The 21672-nt window shown below is 38.7% G+C and overlaps 1 protein-coding gene across 9 annotated transcripts in view; it reads left to right on the top strand.

Annotated features, from left to right (window-relative positions):
• dsx (doublesex) overlaps positions 1 to 21672 on the top strand; it is a 499608-nt gene that overhangs the window by 58355 nt on the left and 419581 nt on the right. For 5 of the 9 annotated variants that reach the window (XM_065216665.1, XM_065216666.1, XM_065216664.1 and 2 more), the window contains exon 2: positions 19723 to 20699. In XM_065216665.1, the coding sequence (XP_065072737.1) occupies positions 20186 to 20699 (514 nt within the window). In that variant the 5' untranslated portion in view covers positions 19723 to 20185. The remainder of the gene's footprint in view (positions 1 to 19722; positions 20700 to 21672) is intronic. The other 4 variants (XM_065216671.1, XM_065216667.1, XM_065216672.1 and 1 more) reach the window with 4 other exon arrangements.

Below are 21672 nucleotides of genomic sequence, written 5' to 3'. Positions count from 1 at the left end.
AACGGTGTTCTAAACAAACTTGAAATAGTTTTGAATTTCGAGGACAAATCGGGGAAAAAAACTTCCTTTTCTCGAAAATAAATTCTGCACCTTAAAATTTTTTCAAGGATATTGGTCTATGCTAGATTTTTAGGACTTCTGAATGAATTATCTAGAAACATCAATGAAAATTCCGAAGGAAATTTGAAGTGAATATCAAAGGAATTCTACGGATGATACCAAGATATTTCAGAGAAGAATGCCAAACTACACAGTACGAAAGTCTTTTGTAAATTTAGGTGCTCTGAGGGTCGATTTGCTCACCTTCGGTTAAATCTTAAAACTGTTTTAATCATTACATGATTAAAAACGCAAAATTCATCTCCAAAACAATTTTTGGATGAATTCCAAGATAATTGAGAGACGACCTCCAGGTGCATTGTAACTAGAATTCTGAAAAGAATTCTATGACGATTGGAGGAGGATTCTTGGTCCAAATTCTAATGAGTTTTTAAAATAAGTTCTGATAAATTATTCAAGCAAATCCCGTGAACTCTAAAGGTCTCCAAACTCAGCGAATAGTAATGGAATTCTGGGGCGATTTCTGAGGCTGATTCCAAGAGAATCTTAAAGAATTCGAATGAAATTGCAAGAAGAATTCCATTTAGAATCAAAGTGGAACTGTGAGAAGAGTTTCAAGTGTATTCTGATATGGATTTTTTGTTGAGAATTTTGAAGAAATACCATGGAAACTCTAAAGACAATACGAATTCAGGGTCCAAGATCATTCAGAACAGAAATTTAAGACATTTCGGATGTGAATTGCATGTGAATTTTAAATAGACTTCAAGTAAATTAATGATTCTAAAATAATTTTTGTGAACATTGCGTTGAATTTTGGTAAAAAGTTCTTAGCGAATAATCAAGGCTAGTTTACCTATATACATAGAATTTTTTAAGATTTTGAACGCAGAAATAAATTCAAAATCAACGAAAAATACTGCAGTTGTAGTGATGATCTGTTTAACCCTATTTAACCCTATTTACTACTTCGTTGGTTTATACATTAGTTTAAATGTATGTGGCACAACCAGTAAAATTTACAAAACTTCAGGAAAACCCAAAAAAATTTAAAATTTATGTTTTCTGGTCATCATGTAAAATGTAATCAAAAGAAAATTATTCAAATCGATATTATTAGAGGAATTTATGAAATTTAATTAAAGGTTCCATGAAAAAAAAAATGAATTTATTCCAATATCAAACCGTATTTGAATTTCTGAGTTACCATATTTATTATTTATAAGTCACTATTTGGTCACTATTTCGTAATTTTAGTCACTAAAGTCACTACTATTATATCGCATCAGAACTATCAGCCCTGGAACCGGGAAAGAGCATGAAATAACCGGGAATTTAACTGGAATCATATAATTTTGTTTGAAACCTTCTTCTTCCTCTAGTGTTCTAGAGGCACTTCCACAGTTATTAATTGAGAGCTTCCGATGCCTGTATCAATGCATGAATTTGTATATTGTGTGGCAAGCACAATGATACTCTATGCCCAGGGAAGCCGAGAAAATTTCCAACCCAAAAGATTCTCTCGACCGGACCGGCAATCGAACCCGCCGCCTCCTGACTAGGCTATGAGATCCCTAAATGTTGTTTGATACCTACAATAGTAAAACTCTATTAATAAAAATCCGGATGCTCAAATATTTCATTTGGAATTCTGAATATTTCTTCAAGTTCGAAATTCTCAGCTTTTCCATAGTACAGGGTGACCCGGGAATTTTGGAAAACCGGGAAAATGTCAGAAATTTCGATGACAAATCGGGGAAAAAAATAGGATTTTGATGGTTTGAACAACTACTAGATTTTTTTTTCAGGATTCAGTCACTGCGATGAACTAAATATTAAGAGAATTTTGAAGAGATTTTAATCTAATCTAATATCTAATCAACCACCAACACAGCCAGTTCTTGAAAGCATCCTGGAAAATGATTGATATACCTCCATAATCTTTCTTGACTATTTGATATATGTTTCACATCATCAAATATACATATCAAAACGGCTAGGCCTACAATGCAGCAGTTAAGGGGCGAGATGATTCTGAAAAAATCGGGCTGATTTAAATCGAAAATTTACACACGATGCTTCAGAATCCAATAAACTAGCTCGTTTATTTACTAGGCTCAGTCGAGTGTGACACTTTGCGGAGCCAAAAATCAGTAATGCTTGAATTTACTTTTTAAACAGTTCTAGGTTGGTATTGGGTACCAATTATTAGTGGCGGGCTCGAGGTTAATGGGTAACAATTTCGATTGGAAGGAGCTAGGTAGAAAACTGGTTTCTGAAGCTTCCTTCAGAACTTTCGGACGGTTGACCAAATCCTGGCTGGGCAGGGGCAAGTAGCACAGAAACAGAAGGATAATAAGACTGGGACACAATGGCTGGATTTTTTTTTGGAAAAGAGGGGATGGTCACATCAAATTCTAACATCAGACAAACAAAGGAATTCGTAGCAGCTTGACACGTGTTGTTTTTTTTCCATTGATTTTTTTTCCGTTGATGTTCCGTGCCTGTGAGCACTAATGCTACTGACGCCAGGGAGGCAGTTCGCACACCTGGACCCTACCTATCGACCCATCAACTCATGAACCGGATACCAACGTCTTTACTTCCCTTCCGAAGGAAGGCGTGATCAGAGATGTGATGCCTCAGAACATCCCGGCGGCACTGACTGTGATTGAACCCAGGCCTGCTGGAGTGAGAGATAATCACGCTCACGTCAAAATTGTAAACAGTCCGCTTGACGAAGATCAATTTGAACTAGTCCGGTCGGTGGTAGAGCTTGCGTGGAATGTCTTCTCTCGACAGGATATAGTAGATGTTCGGATGTAGTCGATCTTTACACCAAAAAGTCACTAATAAAGTGCAATTTAAAAATTTCCACGAAATGTTTAAGTTGAGTACTTGGCACTAAGAAAGTGTACAGTAGTTTTAACAAACTATACATATCTATCCTTTAAATTTGTCGAATCTCTTTAAGGAATCGCTTCATGAATAGCTTTGTGTGGGTTGGTTTATTACCTCAGAAATACCTACGCATTAACAAGCAGTACAAGCAGCTCAACAAGCAACTCTATCTAAAGGGCGAACACGAAATTATTGCGACACATTCAACAGAGCATAACTTTTTTACCATTGGGTAAAAATCAACCAAATTTTGCACACTTTCTCATTGATGTGTATTGTGTACATGCTTTCAAACTCGAAGTCGTGTTTTTCGATTCAACGAAAATGGAGGTGAACCAACGCGAGTTGAGAGAACAAATTCTTTCCAAACACCTGGAATTTCCTGACCTGTCGCACCGGCAGTTGGGAAAAATGTTGAATATTCACCATTCAACCGTCTCCAGAGTGTTGAAGCGGTTCCAGGAGCGGTTGACGTTAGACCACGGCAAAGGAGGTGGAAGAAAACCGGGACCGGAGAACAAAAAGACGGAGGGAAAGGTGAAGCGGATGATTTAAGCAAATCCCAACGTCTCAAGCCGTGATTTGGCTAAAAAGATCGGCATGTCGTGGAGCTACGTCCAGAATGCAAAGAAGAGAGCTGGACTACATACATACAAGGTACAGAACTTCCCAAACCGCGATGAGCGGCAACAATCGACGGCTAAAACTCGGACACGGAAGCTCTACGAGAAGATGCTGACAAAATATGGCTGCTGTGTGATGGACGACGAAACGTATATAAAAGCCGATTTTAAGCAAATTCCGGGGTTGGAGTTTTTCACCGGCAAGAGCAAGTTCGATGTGGACGACAAATTTAAGAAGAAGAAAATGTCGAAGTTCGCCTCCAAATATCTCATTTGGCAGGCCATCTGCTCTTGCGGACTGAGGAGCGAGCCTTTCGTGACAAAGGGCACAGTAAATGGCGAGATCTACAAATCTGAGTGCCTCGAGAAGCGCCTTTTGCCGTTCTTGCAGCAGCACGATGAAGCTCCGCTATTTTGGCCAGATTTGGCATCATGCCACTATTCTAAAAGTGTCCTGGAGTGGTATGAGGCCAATTCTGTCCATTTTGTTCGAAAGGACATGAATCCGCCAAACTGTCCGGAGCTGCGCCCGGTGGAGCAGTACTGGGCAATAATGAAGCGGGAACTTCGGAAGAGCAAGAAGACAGTCAAAGACGAGAAGGACATGTTAAGAAAATGAAAAAAAAACTGAGAAACTGGTACCGGATGACACTGTAAAGACTTTGATGGAGGGCATCAAGCGAAAATGCGTTCAATTTTACACTCAAGGCTCCATCGATTAACTTTTCTTTTGATTTTTGAAGTAAATATATGTATAAAACTACCCTAAAATTTTGGTTTGATTCTTAACATTATAAGAGAATTGGCATGACATTTTCGGTGTCGCAATAATTTCGTGTTCGCCCTTTAGAACACCAGCGTCAACTACAAAATAAGCTCAAAACTAATCCTAAAAGCTTCTGGAATCACGTGAAAGATCAACGAAAGGAATCGGGTCTGCCCTCTACGATGTTCAGCGGGGATCGAGTAATGTCTAATGTGGATGGTATCGCGGATCTATTCAGATCACATTTCTGCAGTGTTTTCGTCAACGAGGAGCTCTCTGAAGAACACGTTTCAGATGCAGCAAGTGAGGCTCCCATACGTCCAGTCGTTGAATCTCATCCACCTTTATCGAGAGATGACGTTCAAACAGCAGGCCTTCGCTTAAAAAAAATCTTCCAGTATTGGCCCGGATGGAATTCCATCTGTGGTGATTAAAAACTGTATATAGGAGCCTTGAGCACACCACTAGCATTTATATTCAACCTCTCGTTGAATTCTGGAATCTTCCCTGATGGCTGGAAGAATTCTTTTGTTTTTCCTGTCTTCAAGAAAGGCGATAAACAGTCAGTAATCAACTATCGAGGCATTGCGGCTCTGTGCGCAGTTTCAAAACTTTGTGAGCTGATAGTTTTGGATTATTTGAAACACACTTGCTCCAGTTACGTTGCCTCCGAACAACATGCATCAAATCTCGTGCAATACACATCTTTTATAAATCGCGAGCTTGAAAAAGGCGAACAAGTTGATGCTATCCACACGGATCTCTCTGCTGCGTTTGATAAAATGAACCACAAGATTGCTGTTGCCAAATTTAGAGCGATTAGGCTTCCATGGTTCCCTTCTTAATTGGCTTCGTTCTTACCTCACCGGTCGTCAAATGTCAGTGAAAATAGGTGACCGTATTTCTCAGTCGTTTCCGGTTTCCCAAGGTAGTCATATTGGGCCGTTCGTATTTCTGCTGTATTTGAATGACATTCACTATTCAATCAGGTGTCCGAAGCTATCTTATGCGGATGATTTTAAACTGTATTTTGTCGTAAAGGATCGTAGTGATTCAGTTTTCCTTCAACAACAGCTGGACGTTTTTGCTACTTGGTGTCACAAGAATAGGATGGTATTGAATGCTTCCAAATGTTCCATCTGCAGAAAAAAATCACCCACCTGCTTTACGTACAGCCTTCATGATCAGACACTGAATCGGGAGACTACAGTCAAAGACTTAGGAGTCATGTTAGATTGTCAACTAACCTTCAAGGAGCATGTGTCGTATGTCGCCAGTAAAGCATCTTCTCAGCTTGGCTTTATTTTTCGCTTTGCTAAAGATTTCAGAGCCACTTCGTGCTTGAAAACGCTTTATTGTTCACTAGTCCGTTCGTCACTGGAATACTGTTCAGTAGTTTGGGCGCCGTTTTACAACAATGCCACGAATCGACTTGAGTCTATTCAGAGGAGATTTGTTCGCTATGCTCTTCGTTGGCTACCCTGGAGAGACCCTGTAAACCTCCCTAATTATGAAAGTCGTTGTAACTTGCTGAGCCTAAAACTTCTCAGTGCTCGCCGTGACGTCGCTAAGGCTGTCTTCATCGCCGATCTCCTGCGTTCGGACATTGACTGTTGTCCACTTTTGCAACAGCTTAACATTAATATAAGACGAGTCAATTTGCGAACCCACTCTTTCTTTACGATCCCGACTTCTCGCACAAACTATGGTGCAAACGAACCAATTACTAGCATGTGTAAAATTTTCAATAAATGTTCAAACTTTTTTGACATTGCTTATCTTTTGACAGATACGCGTGTAGTGTTGAGTACTTGGCACTGATGAAGTCTGCAAGTAGACGAAATACGCGGATCTGTCAAAAGATAAGCAATTATAACGGAATAGGAAATAAACCAACCCACTCAAAGCTCTTCATATACATATCTGTTAAAAAATTGAAAATTTTAACCAGGGTGACCAGTGAACCGGAAAACATTAGAACACCAGTAAAACTATTGGAAAATGCCTTCAATTTCGATTAAAAATCGAGGAAAATATACCTCCTTTTCCCTAAAAAAAAAATTGGAAACTTTCCAAAGGTATTTGTCTGTGATAGATTTTCAAAAGTCTTTCAAGGATGATTGACTTTAAAAAATCCAATGTAAATTTTAAGAGAATTTTAAAGGATTCTAGGAATGACACCAAGATATATCAGAGAAGAATACCAAAGTACAGGCTACGAAAGTCTCATGTAAAATGAAGTGCTCTGAGGACCGATTTCTTCATCTCCGCTTAAATCTTAAGCCAGGTTTACATGTATAGTTAAACTTGGCTTAACACATACGGGCGTCGCTTTTGATTATTGATTAAATTATTAGAGACGCGAATTTCAGCTCCTAAACAATTTTGGAAATAATTCCAATATAATTGAGAGTGCATTTTAACGAGAGTTCTGAGAAGAATTTTATGATGATTGGATGAGGATTCTAGGTCCAATTTTAATAAGAATTCAAAATAAGTTCTGATTTTCTTTTCTTAAGGGAGCTCTGATGAAAATTCCATGAAAATCCCGTGAAATCAAAGGTTGGTCTCTGCGAATAGTTCTAAAAGAACTCTGGGGTGATTCCTGAAGATACTTCCACGAGAATTCTAAAGAGTTCCAAATAAATTCCGAGACTAACTCCAATGGAATCGAATTTTAAGGGTTCAATCTCAAAGGAATACTGAGAAGAGTTTCAAAGTTGTTCTATCATGGATGTTTGTTTTGAGAATTCTGAGAAAATACTATGGGAATTCTAAGGAGAATACGAATTGAATTTCCAATTGAATGCAGGGGAGAAGTCCAAGATTATTCTAAGCAGAAATTTCTGAGGTTAACTGCATGGATATTCTAAGAAGGATTGAAATAAATTTAAAATGGATTTATGAAAGGAGCCTTCAGGGAGCTCCTAGAAGGATCAATAAAAAAATCGAAAATAATCTACTTTAACTAATCATGTGTTATTACTTCATGTGTGATTTTAACGATTTACATAGTCGGAGATGCTTTACGTCAAATATCAGGCATAAAGTTGATATTTTATAGGATAGATGAGGAGATTAAATGATAGAGTTGATAGTTCCGTTGTAGTACGGCAGTGTGAAAATTGTAAATACGAAGTAGAAAACGAGCAAAGGACAATTTTGAGGAAGGTACAAATCAGGTAGTTGCTTACGTCAGATGGCGACTTGAGTGTGAAACAATCGATAGAACTGTTTCCGCATTTCGGAGGTACAAGAGCAAATCGGCGATCATCCCTTGTACCAGTGGTGGCAGGGGGAAACACCCCGCACCATCCCTCACTAACGGATGAGCTTGGTAAAGGAGATGCTCTACCCGATTCGTACCTTCCTCAACTTGGTTAATTGTTCACTTGCTACTTTCAATATACAAATTTCACACTGCCGTGCTATAACGGAGCTATCAACTCTTTACTTTCATCTCCTCATCGATCGTATAATTTTTTTTTTTTCTTTGGTTTGTTTTTTCCGTCGATCTTGTTTTCCGTGCTGAGCACCAATGCTACCGACGTGCCAGGAAGGCAGCTCCCACACCTGGACCCTACCTATCGACCCATCAACTCATGAACCGGGGACCAACGGCTTTACTTCCCATCCGAAGGAAGGCGTGATCAGAGATGTTATGCCTCAGAACATCCCGGCGGTGTCGACTGGGATTGAACCCAGGCCTGCTGGGGTGAGAGGTAATCACGCTTACCACTACACCACCGGCGCCGTTAGATCGTATAAAATGTCCACTTCAATTCTGATATTTGATGTTAAGCATTTCCAAGTACGAAAATAATCTATTTCCAAGAATTTTATTGATTGTTCTGCAAAGAATTTCAAGAATGCAGTTTAAGAAAACGGGAATTATTCTAAAAAAAGTTCTTGAGATTATTCTGAAGAAATTTTGTGAAAAGTTTTTAGAGAATTATCAAAGTTATCTATCTTTATATATATATCAAAATTTAAAAGATTTCGAACGCAGAATCAAATTCAAAAAATGGGAATTACTATTTGCTAGTCATCATGTATAACGTAAGCAAAAGTAAATTATTCAAATCACTTCAAACGCTCTTCACAGGTGATTCCGTTGTGAGATTCGATTAAATTAGAGGAATTGATGAAATTTGATTTTAAGCTCCATGACATAAAAAGTTTATTTCAATATCAAACCGTATTTGAATTTCTAAGCTACCATATATTTACAAGTCCCTATTTGGTCACTTTTTCCGTAGTTTTAGTAACTATAGTCGCTACTATTATATCGCATCAACATTACCAGCCCTGAGCTCTCGCAGGACTATTTCTGTCTAGTGTCTGTCTGGTGAAATTCTAAATACACAGCCGGATCCTCAATTCCCGTAGACGAACTCTACTGACACTCCACATGGCACCGCCCTGAGAAAATCTTTCTCACCGCACTGTTCGTCTTGTTCCTGTGAACGTTCGTGTTTTCGACCAACTGGACCGCGATTTAGTTTTTACTCAATCAATGTCAGGTGGTGGCGTTCTTATCGCAATTTTATCAAATTTTAATTCCGAAGTCATTGTATAATCGAAATCTAAAGAATTTGAGCATGTGTGGGTGAAAACAAATATAGTTAGTGAAACTCATATCTTCGCCACAGTGTATTTTCCACCATATTATGCTTGTAAGAGTTCTCGTTTCTTCCAATTAGCCGAAGAAATAGTATCTCAATTTCCTCCTGAATTTAAAATTCATATCTACGGTGATTCATCCTAAACCAAATAAACCGTGTAAACAATCATCAGAATTGCTTCCTGGATTTTTACTAACAAAATGCATGAAGATTTTTGGGTAAGTGAATCTGTTCCTCCATTATGGAAAAATTGAGTGTTTTACACAGCAACGCCAATGACTATGAAACGTCTTTGAGTACAAGAATGCTAATTATGACAAAATTAAGTATAAATTGAGTACACAAAACGACGAAGTGTACGTCAACTGTAGAACTGTGTTAATTGTTTGAAAAAAACAATTAAGAACGTAAAATGAACTTGGACGTCAACTATGCCGCATTTAGCTCGGAATGTTTGCTCTATAAAAGACTTTTTTACCAGAAGAAAAGCAGCTTGCGTTTCAATAAATGGCAGTCAAGTTTCAAGAATGTGAATCAATTTGATTTTTTGTATATTAATATTGCGGGATTGTCAACAAACTACGTAGCATTACGTCAGATTGTTGAGGATAACTTTGACTTTCCTCTTTTAGTTTTACTATCTGAAACTCATATTGTAAAAAAAAAACTGAAGCTTTTGATCAGTATAGTATTCCGGGATATATTGTTGCTGCTTGTTTATCACATTCTAGACACACTGGTGGTGTTGCTATTTATGTCAAAGAATCAGTTCAATTCAACCGAAGTTATTGATGGCAACTGGTTCTTGGGCATTACAGTTGTAGGTGGCATGAAGATGAGTAATTATGGTGTTTTGTATCATTCTCCCAGTTCGAGACATTCCTTGATTCTAGTAAATTAAATATATTGGCTGGTGATTTTAATATTAATTGGCGTGATAACCATAATTCGAATCATTTGAAGCGTTTAGCTGAGTTTTTAATTTAAAGCAAACGGTAAATGAGTATACGCGTATTTCCAGGCACAGTAGAACATTAATTGACCACGTTTATTCCAATTTTGATTCCATTTGTTCAGTTACGGATACTGATTTGAAAATAACCGATCATGAGACTTTAGTGATTAATGTCTTAGACCATGTTAACGATAACGATAATTTTGTAAAATTGAAGTGCTGGAGGAAATATTCGAAGCAAGCTGTTTCGAATCTTGTTGAGAGGAGCGAGGATTTTCCATTCGCGGCCGGTAACTTAGATGAATCTACAGTTTAAAGGAGAAATTTACCGCCCCGAAAATAAAAATAAAATATCTTCGGTGCGTTTTTATTTCTCTAAAAATATTGAAAATAAACATTAAATATAAAAAAAAATCAGTTTCTTCCTTAGATTCTTGAGAAAATTTTGATGTAAAAATGTGTTTTCTATCTCATCATGAAAAAATATTGGACTCTCAGCAAAACCAAAAAGTCGATGTTCTGTGGTTTTTTGAGTCCAACTTTACGCCAAAATGACTTATAAAAAATGTTTTTTCAAAGTGATTTTTTTAGATTTTTGATACCTTGTTTTCAATATTTTTAGAAAAATCATAACGTATTTATTTTTTTCGGAGCGGGAACTTCCCATTACTAACGATTTGATAACGTGTACCAATCAACTAGTTGAGCAAAAGTTTGTTTCTTTTAAAAACTCGAACACCTGGTACAATTTGGATCTTTTGCGTCTTAAACGGAAAAGGGACAAATGGTTCAAAAAGTTTTGTAGCTCAAATAATGACAATCATTGGAATAGGTACACAATAAGTATTCACAATCGATAAAGAAAACTCGTTGTGAATATGTTCAAAGGAAGATTGATCAGCATCAAAACAACAGCAAAGAGTTATGGTAAATTATGAAATCTCTATTAGAACCTAGTAATTGCAAACCGTGGTCCATAACTTTTAATGGCACATTAGAACAGTCAGAACCAGTAATTGCAGCTAATTTTAATGATTATTTTGTAGACAGCGTTTCATTGATTAATCAATCCATTGAATTGGTCGATGAAGCTGACGAAATAAGACAACCAGTTGTAGATTTGAAGTTTTTCACCCAATTACATTCGATGAACTAAGAGTTATTTGTGTTTCATTAGTAAAATCGGCTGGAGTAGATAATGTTAATGCTAGAGTTATTCAAGATTGCTTTCATGTCATTGGCCACATTTTGCTGGACCTTGTGTGACACAAATTTGGAAAGAATCCTTAGTGGTCCCTATTGAAAAAAAAAATTGCTGGAACGATTAAAGCCGAAGAGTTTCGTCCCATCAACATGTTGCACACATTAGAGAAAATCTTAGAACTTGTTGGTAAAGGCCAGCTGTTGGAGTATTTAAATAGTAATAGTTTGTTGATACCAGAACAATCGGAATATCGGGAAGGTCATTAATGTGAAACCGCGTTGAATTTGGTATTAGCGAAGTGGAAAAATAACTTGGAATGTAAAGATACGATTGTTGCTGTTTTTTTGGATCTAAAACGCGCTTTTGAAACAATTTCTAGGCCCTTTTTGTTGAGATCAACCAAGCGCTTTGGAACTACGGGTACCCCTGATAAAAAGTTTCAATACACGAATAATAATAACCATAACCATAACAATTTTATTAGGGGCTGCATTTAAATGGTTTGAAAGCTATTTGTCTGACAGAACTCAACGGACTGTTTTTAATGATTATGTTTCCAGTCCCGTGGGGAATAAACTTGGAGTGCCCCAGGGAAGTGTATTAGGGCCCCTGTTATTTATTATGTATATTAATGACTTGCGACGTGTTTTACGATTTTGCAACATTAATCTTTTTGCGGGTGATACTGTGCGGCTAAGGATTTTGATGATGCCGTTTTACACATGAATGAAGATTTGCGTTCCCTAAGTATATGGTTGAAGTATAAGCAGTTCAAATTGAATACAAGTAAAACTAAATTTATGGTAATTTCACGGAATCGATTAAATAAGAACGTCTCTGTTGTAATTGATGATGAGACTATTGATCGCGTTCAAGAGATCGAATATCTTGGCCTGATTATTGATGACAAACTTAAGTTCAACTCTCACATTGACAATATCATCAAGAAAATTGCCAAGAAGTATGGAGTTCCATGTCCCCTGAAAAACGATTTATTTATTGCCAGTAAAATACAGCTATACAAATCAATTATCTCTGCTCATTTAGACTTTTGCCCTTCGATTTTATTTCTTTGATATTGAGATGTATTAGATTCACTTCCTCCTCTTCGTGATTAATCTACCTAAAAGTGAGATCAAAAAAATATGTTTTTATCTGATTCAGATAGAGACTTAACGGCTTCAATAAAGTAGTAGCAAATGTTATTTTAAGCAACTTTGCTGAATACTCAAAATTTCTAGACTCATTAAGACTTTTTTTTTAATAATTATTGTAGCACTGCAAAAACTATTTCTGTTCGCCACGATGGTGATGATGGATTTTTAATATTTGATTTAATAGTAGATTAATAAAAAAAAAGTAGTCTACAAAGGTTTGAGCCTCGCGTGCGTAGTACGGATATAGAAGCCTGAATTTAAAATTTGATGAAAAATATGCAATTTTGAAGCCTGGAAAATACCTTGAGTTAGTAGTAAATTTTCTGGCACATGTTGAGGGTTCGTGAGCATTCCTGACATTGCTGAAAATTATGATAGCATCAGATTGCGGAGTTGCTAGTGTAATAGGATGCTTTGTTGATTGTTCATTAACTCTTGATTGCTTGTAATACTTATGAATATTTTAGGTGGACAAAAAGGCGAACTAAGAGGTGGACGCCTGAGCTTTTCCACATTTATATCTCTGTGAAGCAACTGTAAACTCTAGAGGGAATTTATATCTGTAACTGAAACCTTGCCTAAGGCTAAAAATCTCTTAAATAAAGAAAAAAAAAAAAAAAAATGAAACCATTTCGATTTTGTTTGCCAACCTGGTTAAAATGTCATATTCAATTATCTTAAAGATAAATCGTCCAGCTCAAACCTTTGTAGGGGTAAGAGGTGGGACCATCATCATCATCATCATCCAAATTTTCAGATCTTTCACAACTATAGCGAGTTGCTAAAAGCATTATTCTGTCAGAAATTCTGCAGACATTGTGCCTTATCTATCGGTTCAGTGGTCGCCAGTGGTAGTTTTCACTGAACCAACTCTGCACCGTCGACGTGGAAAATATTCGTATCCAGCTTAATTGCGGTCATCTATAAAGCCACTGCAGACCAATAGCTTCATGTTCCATCGCTACACATTTTAACGCAGAGTACATTCACTCTGGTGGCATGGGCAACTATTACTGCTGTTAGTATCAGAACTCTGGCCAGATCTGACGATCGTACTCATGCACAAATGTTCGCGATATGGAAACTTCTGAAGAAAGTTGGACGATACTTCCAAAGGAAGTTGACCGACTCTGTCAGGAGATTAGCATCCAGAGGAAGTCGGAAGCTTCTAAATAAAATCGTATGAATCGTTCGGCGTCTGTCAGAAGATACTTTCAGAGAAAATCAGGCTAAATTTCCCAGATGATGACGATAGAAACTGTAGGAGGAAGCCAGAAGAGGAAAATCTGGAATAAACTTCCAAGCAGGAATCTTCCGGTACAAATCAGAAGCCTCCAGTCAACTTCGAAATATTCCATCGAAACATTGCAGGAAGCCAGGTAGCACCGATAGACGTGGGAAAGCTCAACTACGTCCCCTACTTTTAAAAGAAGCACCATGAAATCAAAGAAGGTATTAGGAATAATCTTTTCAAATTACAGCCTGAAGCTGATGAAGTGAATGAATTCAACGAAGTTACACAAAACATTTGAAATTCAACCACTGCTTAAAGTGAAATATCATAAATTTTATCGCTGTTGCCAGTGTTCACTCTGGATGTGTGACATGCGGTCATCTGTTTACTCGGCAGCAACCATTGTGGGGTCCTCTTCATTGTTCTTCATCAGCAGTTCTTTCGGTCGATGCGTCGTCGACTTTGGAAAGCAACCGTTTAGTAATGAGTGTGTGAGTGCTGACCACTTTTTGCGTCCATTGCTGCAATGGAAGGGCTCTGCCCCCGTTGGCGATACTGCCATACAATGAAATCACTGGAAGCGGCTCCCGTTCTGATGGATGAGTGTTTGTTGAACAACTTTTAACTATAAGCTTTAAGATGAGTTGTATAGTGAACAAGAATCCTCGGCTCTGTAAAGTCGTTGTTGCACAAAAAGTTATGGATCAATTTAATGTTAGTAGATACAGTTGTGTTCAATAAAACAGCAGTACCATATCATGCTTGAGTACTTCATTCATAATTCATGTATGCGTTACTGATTTAAGCAACCAATCATTTGTATGCATAGTAGTGACAACTCCTGTTAATATGAGATACTGCTTGTAGCGTTACGATTTCTCTTTGTTTACAGTTTGATTTGAACCTGTTGCAACGTCCATTTTAAGCTGTTCAAAAAATAAAGGGTTGTGTCCTATACACGACCGCAGTATGACGTAGAACCACGCAAAATTGATGTATGTCATGCATGTTTGACTATTATACTGTATCCTAAATTTTTAAAGTAAATATTTCAATGTTTCGGTTATGGTTCACTTTTTTTTTCCTTAATTTGTTTTCCGTGCTGAGGCGGTGTTTTGGATGTATTACTTTTCCAAGTTCCTCATTGTGATAGGTGGTCACGCCATGATCCACCTTAATCCGCTGACTTACTCCTGCTTGCTGCAGGACCAAGTGCCACGCCGTCCGAAGCGGTAATGAGCAGAGGCATGACAGCAGCGCTGTTTTATATCTTTCCAGGCTCAAGCAGAACGATGTACAACCAAATGGTACTCGATTATGATGACTGGGTTAGGGAAAATCGTTTATTTCATGAAAACAGAGATAAAATTATCATTTGTACATTTTTGAAAAAAAAAATATTTATTTCAGCAGATTTGTAATGTAATATCCTATCCATTGGCGTATTTGGATTTAGTTTCATTTATAAATGACAAAGTTACAAGCGTTCAAAACCTAACACTATTTCACCATACATATTTTTTGATTTGCACCCCAGTATAGTCAACAAAGACGTAGTTCTACGTCAAAAAATAGCAGTAGTGATTGTTTCTAGCTAAATTTATTTTCATCCATATTTTATGAAAGTTTTTCTACGTTAAATCAGTCAATAAGTATGCAAAATCATGATATTGCATTGAAAATGTGTCACTTTTATTTCTAATATAGCATAATGGGCCGTGGAAAGCATTGTAGCGAAGAGTGGTGGAACGAGATAAAAATGTTAATCAAGCAAGGTAAATCTTACAAGGAGATACAGGAAACAGTGGGATGCTCCGCTAAAATGATAAGCAATGCATTAAAATGGAAAGCCAAGGCTGAAAGTAGAGGCCGGAAGCGTTGTACTTCCCACAAAATCGACAGAAAAATAATAAAACTGTGCACAGATTGATCCAACTACGTCCTCCAGAAAAGTTAGATTTGATCTGAACCTTAGGACTGTCACTATTAGACGACGATTGATGGAAGCCAAACTGTATGCCCGTAGTCCCCGGATGGTACCGCTGTTGACAAAACGTCCAAATCGTATGAAGTTTGCTCAACTCCATGTCGACTGGTCCAGGGAACAATGGCGAAACGTTTTGTGGACTCAATATGTAAGCCGTCCACCTGGCACGGAATACCAACCACAGTATACGGTGAAGACAGTAAAACATGGCGGAGCAAAAATTATGGTTTGGGGATGCTTTTCCTACTATGGTGTTGAACATGGGTACATCAAAATCCTTGATGAAGTAATGCTGCCTTATGCTGAGGAGGAGATGCAGGACAACGATCCAAAATACACAAATAAACGTACTAAGACATGGTTTCAAGCGAAGAAGATTGTGGCCAGCGCAATCTCCAGACCTCAATCCAATTGAAAACCTGTGGGGAGATGTCAACTATGCAGTTTTTGAAGCCAAGCCGAAAAATGTGGAAGAGTTGTGGTCGGTAGTTCACGATTCCTGGGGGCCGCAATACCTGTATTTCGATGTCAAGCACTTGTGGATTCAATGCAGCAACGATGCGTGGCCATTATAAAAACAACGGTTATGCTACAAATTACTCAAGTGTATTCGTGAGTTGAAAGAAGTTGATAACCGATTATCGTTGTATTTATGGATTCCTAGTGTTGAACTGATATACTGCTATTTTTTTTGAACAGTGACTATTTTGAATCTACTAAAATTCTGATAACAAATAACTGAATTCTTTAAAATGAAACCCTGTGTCAGTGTATTGAAACTTCTTGTAAATGTTGACTTTGAAATAAATTTCGGAATAATGCATAAACTTGGAATTATTCCACTTTTTATTTGTTTAACTAACCACTGCTGTTAATTTGAACACAACTGTATATTGCAACAGAGGCTAAGTTGATAAAGGAAGGTCATTCGTCGAAAACCGCAAGGTATGGCAAAATCTTAAGTGATGAAACAAAAGACGCAGTCATACATGTTTTTGAAGATGATGATATAAGCCGAGCAATGCCTGGTCTTAAAGTTTACATGTCTGTGCAGAAAGAAGTTAATGACAAACCATTCAAAAAAGGTTACTGTAATGATAATGGTGCCAGAATATTCGATGTTTATAGAAAAGGGGTTTCGATAAAAATAGAAAGGAAGAGCATTTACAATTAAAAATAAATTATGCATTATCTGTCAATATGTTTTCCAAATAAAATAAAAAGTACTGAAACATGTTTTTTTTTGTGGATGAGGGATCAACTAGCCTGGGGCTCAAAATCTCGATAAGGATAAATATTTTGCGGATTTAAGTTGAAATTTGAAAACGAGACATCATTTCCTATATGGAATGGGTTGAATTAGCACTGTTGAAAAAATAATAATACATTGCAAAAAAGGGCTTGTTTGATTGATATGATGTTTTCAGGATTATTGTGCATAATTATGATGCGATTTTTGATAAAATATACATTGTTTAAAATTTTTGGTTTTTGTTTAAGAATTTTATCTACAAATTTATTAAATTTTTTAAAAAAATTAGCTTTTAGAGAAATATATTTTTGTTATAACTAATCTAATTTTTTCCATAGAAATAAACAAAAATTGTCACAGTATAATTTTTTACAGAATTTATAAATTAATATCTACAAGCTTTCTCAAGACACCATATCAATCGAACACACCGTTTCGACAATATTTATATTTATAGGAGTTATCCTTAGTACTGTTTTTACACAGGCCCTGTTGGAAAAGTAGCCGTGACCCAATATGAATAATTGGTAAGATAAAATGACATTTTTTTTCTAAAAAGTAACTGTGAAAAGTTTCAGCTAAATTGGATAGGATCGATTCGCGAGCCTTCGTGGAATGCCTCTAATTAGCCTCCTTCTCTTCCTACTTCTTCTTCTTCTTCTTCTTCTTTACGTATTCTCAAATTAGTGTTCTAGATACACTTTCACAGTTATTAATTGAGAGCTTTCGATGCCTGTACCATTTTTGCATTAGTATAATTGTGTGGCAAGTACAATCATATCCAGCGTTCAGAATCACAAGGGCCTAGCTGCAATGACCAATTCTCTTCATTTTTTTTTTGTTAATAACTCGGCTGGATTAACATTTAGTGGTGCATTTGATGTTGCTTTTGCTAGCTAATAAAATCCATTTTCTACGCTGTATTGGACAAATTTCGGAAAATTGGTTCACTCTACTGTAGTAATGCGAAGAGAAAATCGATGAAGAGAATCGATCATTGCAGTTAGGCCCTTATGATTTTCTGAACGCTAGATATACTCTATGCCTAAGGAAGTCGAGAAATTTTCCTTTTAAATACTCTATTTAACGTCGGTCTCTGTTCCGCAATCTAGTGCCAATCACCGATGGACATCGATTGCCATCCATCAACGGCAATCGAATGTGCAGGAAGGCAGCTTTCACACACCTGCGTTGGATATCGCACCCATTCAACACACATGGGCCGGGACCAACGGCTTCACTTCCCTTCCGAAGGAAGACGTGACCAGAGATTTCTATGCCTCCAAAAAATCCCACCGACCTCGGCTGGGATTGAACCCAGACCCATTGGGGTGAAATAGCAGTCACGCTTACCACTACACCACTGGCGCCAACTGAGAAATTTCCTAACCCGAAAAACTCCTAGACCGGACCGGGAATCGACCCCAAGCATGGTCTTGCTTTGTAGCTGTGCCTTTTCCGACTGAGCTAAGGGAGGCACCATTATCCATTGAGCCTGATAGCGGTCGGCCTAGTGGCCGTAACGAAATGTGATACCTACAAGAAAGTATCTCGAAAATATCGAAATCAGCGGCGCCGGTGGTGTAGTGGTAAGCGTGATTACCTCTCACCCCAGCAGGCCTGGGTTCAATCCCAGTCGGCGCCGCCGGGATGTTCTGAGGCATAACATCTCTGATCACGCCTTCCTTCGGAAGGGAAGTAAAGCCGTTGGTCCCCGGTTCATGAGTTGATGGGTCGATAGGTAGGGTCCAGGTGTGGGAGCTGCCTCTCTGGCGTCGGTAGCATTGGTGCTCAGCACGGAAAACAAGATCGACGGAAAACAAATCAAAGGAAAAAAAAAATATATATCGAAATCGATAGCGATGATGTCAACCTCTAAAAAGAGATTTTTGTGCTTCCTTCTTCTATTTCATGGTGTTTTCACCTTTGCCCAAACGCAGCGCTACCTTGGAGTTTCGGTAGAGCTGCTATTCAGTCTACGTCTCTGTGTTGTCTTAGATGGAATGTGCGAATCAGTCGGAGCTGTAACATGGGCGGAAGGCGGTTTCAGAAATGCCTTACGTAAGCATGAACAGATCAGATGTTGAAGATCTTATGGGGGTTGAAAAACCCCCAGAAAAACTGTTCATGACACTCACACTGACAAAGGGCTATTCAGTGATTATGTAGCTGAATAGCCCCTTGTCAGTGTGAGTGTCATGAACATTTTTGGTAACAACGGCAAACGCAATCTTAAAATCTGAATGACCCTACTAAATAATACTGCAGCCCGGACTCGGCCGATTACAAAATAACCGAACCCATATGGTACGCTAAGCCCGTCCAGCCATCACATGGCTGCTGTGGCTACGTTGGAAGTTCCCTTGGAATATCTTTGCATTCATTGGGACGGTTCCAGTCGGTCACGGTGTGGCCGGAATAGCAACAATGCTCCATCGTTTCGCTAAATAATGTGGTTCAAGTTTGTCCGTCTGCAATGTCTTAGAAGCCTCAGCGACAGAAGCGATCTTCTGTTTACATTTTGCAGTTCTTTCAAATTCCAGCGATCAAGTTTCTGTTCGGTTTTTCTCTGAGTAACTATTCGTCATTTGTCTCTCTCGCTCCAGTCGGTGGCACCGATGGTTCGATGACACACACATCTTATTAAAATTCATCGTCTGCCGATATGTCGTGATGGAACGAAAGTAGCGGATGGCAGCAGCTGCCAAAGAGAACGAGAGAAACTATCAAGAAGAGTCATTTTAACATTTGCGGCCGCATTCGTCCAACTTCGAAGCAGAGTCGGAATATTTAAATCACCACTGACAACCTCACTTACTGCACTGAACCAAATCAATCAAAGCTATACAGTTTCTGCCGTATGATTAATTTGATTGATTGCATTTATGTATATTAGCACACGGTTTGTTGGCCGTCAACGTTAATGCGAAATCTTTCTTTTCCCTCTCTTGCTTTCAGATCGAATCCAAACAGGATCTTCTAATCCATCGCGTGCGTGCACCTCCGTGTCTGGAGAACAATGTTGCAAACTTGCAGCTTCCAAGAGGGCTGTTCACTTTCCCGCCACGGTTGCAGCGACCTAGAAATACCCGTAGTAAATGTTTTCTGAATGCATCGTCTCCGAAGAGTGTGTTGGGTGCATTGTCTCTCTGACTGACCTGATCCCGACAATATCGAGCGCTACTGTAGAGTGCGATATTCCGTGAGTTCTTCACCGGCGATAGAGAAGCCCTGACGCGCGCTTCCGGACGATTGTAGCTCGGTCAACATTGTTGTTATTTTCCCATTAAGATTTATAGAACGTAGTCGGATCCACTGACTGCTTCCGCCGATTCTCGGTTCGGTCCATAGCTAGCGATTGAGTATTAAAGCGGAAGTAATTAAAAAAAAAAAAAACACTTGGTTTATCCCTGTACGGTTGATGGTTTCGCAAGATCGCTGGATGGAGACGATGTCCGAATCGGGGTATGAATGCAGGGGGGACGGAAACGGAGCGTCCAGCAGCAACACGCTGAACCCGCGGACACCGCCCAACTGTGCCCGCTGCCGCAACCACGGCCTGAAGATCGGCCTGAAAGGGCACAAGCGCTACTGTAAATTTCGCAGCTGCAATTGCGAGAAGTGCTGTCTCACCGCCGAACGGCAGCGGGTCATGGCCCTGCAGACGGCCCTACGCCGGGCCCAAACCCAGGACGAGCAGCGGGCGCTTAACGATGGCGAAGTACCTGCCGAATCGGTACATAACATTCACATACCCAAATTATCAGAACTAAAAGAGATGATGCATAATTCTCAGCAGAGATCGTTGATCGACTGCGACTCGTCCACCGGATCGATGAACTCCACCCCGGGCAGCTCCACGATGGCGCTGGCACTACACCGAAGATCACCAGGCGCCGGACCGGTCCATCCCAGCGAGGCACAACACATTACAGGTAAGTCGGACACAATTCTACTTATTTTACTCATCTACTCTGACTGACTGGAATTCAACACACTGCCGTATCTTCACGGTGTTTGTATATTTATGATAATTTTCACTTGACTCCTTATCGATGGCGATTAGAGGAGTGGTGTGAGCAACCCCGAACTGGTTTGCCCGGGTGCGGCAGCGCCAAAGAGCTGGACATAATTAAGCAACCATCATCGCAATCGCAATCGGGTTGAATTATGATTGGCTTATGGAAGTAATTCGATGACAGCGTGCGACAGCGGTAGAAATTACGTATTGATTGAATGGGCTTTGATGCCGGTAGGATAGCGTTTCTCAATCTTTCGGTAGCAACACACCAGCCTTATATGTAGATGGGTCACAGGAGCTGAGGCAATTTGATGATATAATGGAAATTTAACTAAAATTTGAACCCATTTGTGTTGTTGGTTTGTCGTTAATACAAACTGGTTTATCTTTCAAATTTGTCGAACCTCTTAATGGAATCCCTTTATGAAGAGCTTTGGGTGTGTTGGTTTATTTCTTTTAAATTCCGTTATAATTGCTTATATTTTGACAGATAGGCGTATTTCGACTACTACTTGCAGACTTCGTTCCTAAAATTTGCCACAATTTACAACAAATCGTCAACCTTATTGACGCTGGGTGTCGAATACCTGGAACAACCAGGAACATCAGGGAATATCAGGGAACTTACTTTTGGGCCTGGAAAATCAGGGAATGTCAGGGAATTTCATTCAAATTCATGGAAATATTTCTAAAATCACAGAAACTGATTTATAAGTATGACTGGCTTTGCTAGTTTCAAACAACTTCATTCCTCGGTGTAGTTTGAGGATGGATGTTGCATTCTTTCAGGTTGATTTGAATTGATTACCGGTCGAAAAGGCATATGAATTCTGCATTTCTTAATTGTTCGCTACATACCTAAAGAGAACTTAATCGTACTTTGACGC

Source organism: Ochlerotatus camptorhynchus, unplaced genomic scaffold, assembly GCF_037179485.1.
Source record: "Ochlerotatus camptorhynchus isolate MF236.1 unplaced genomic scaffold, CSIRO-AGI_Acam_v1.1 ptg000066l, whole genome shotgun sequence".
NCBI lineage: Eukaryota > Metazoa > Arthropoda > Insecta > Diptera > Culicidae > Ochlerotatus > Ochlerotatus camptorhynchus.
Note: the sequence above shows the minus strand (reverse complement) of the source record. Positions and strands in the feature narration are given on the sequence as shown.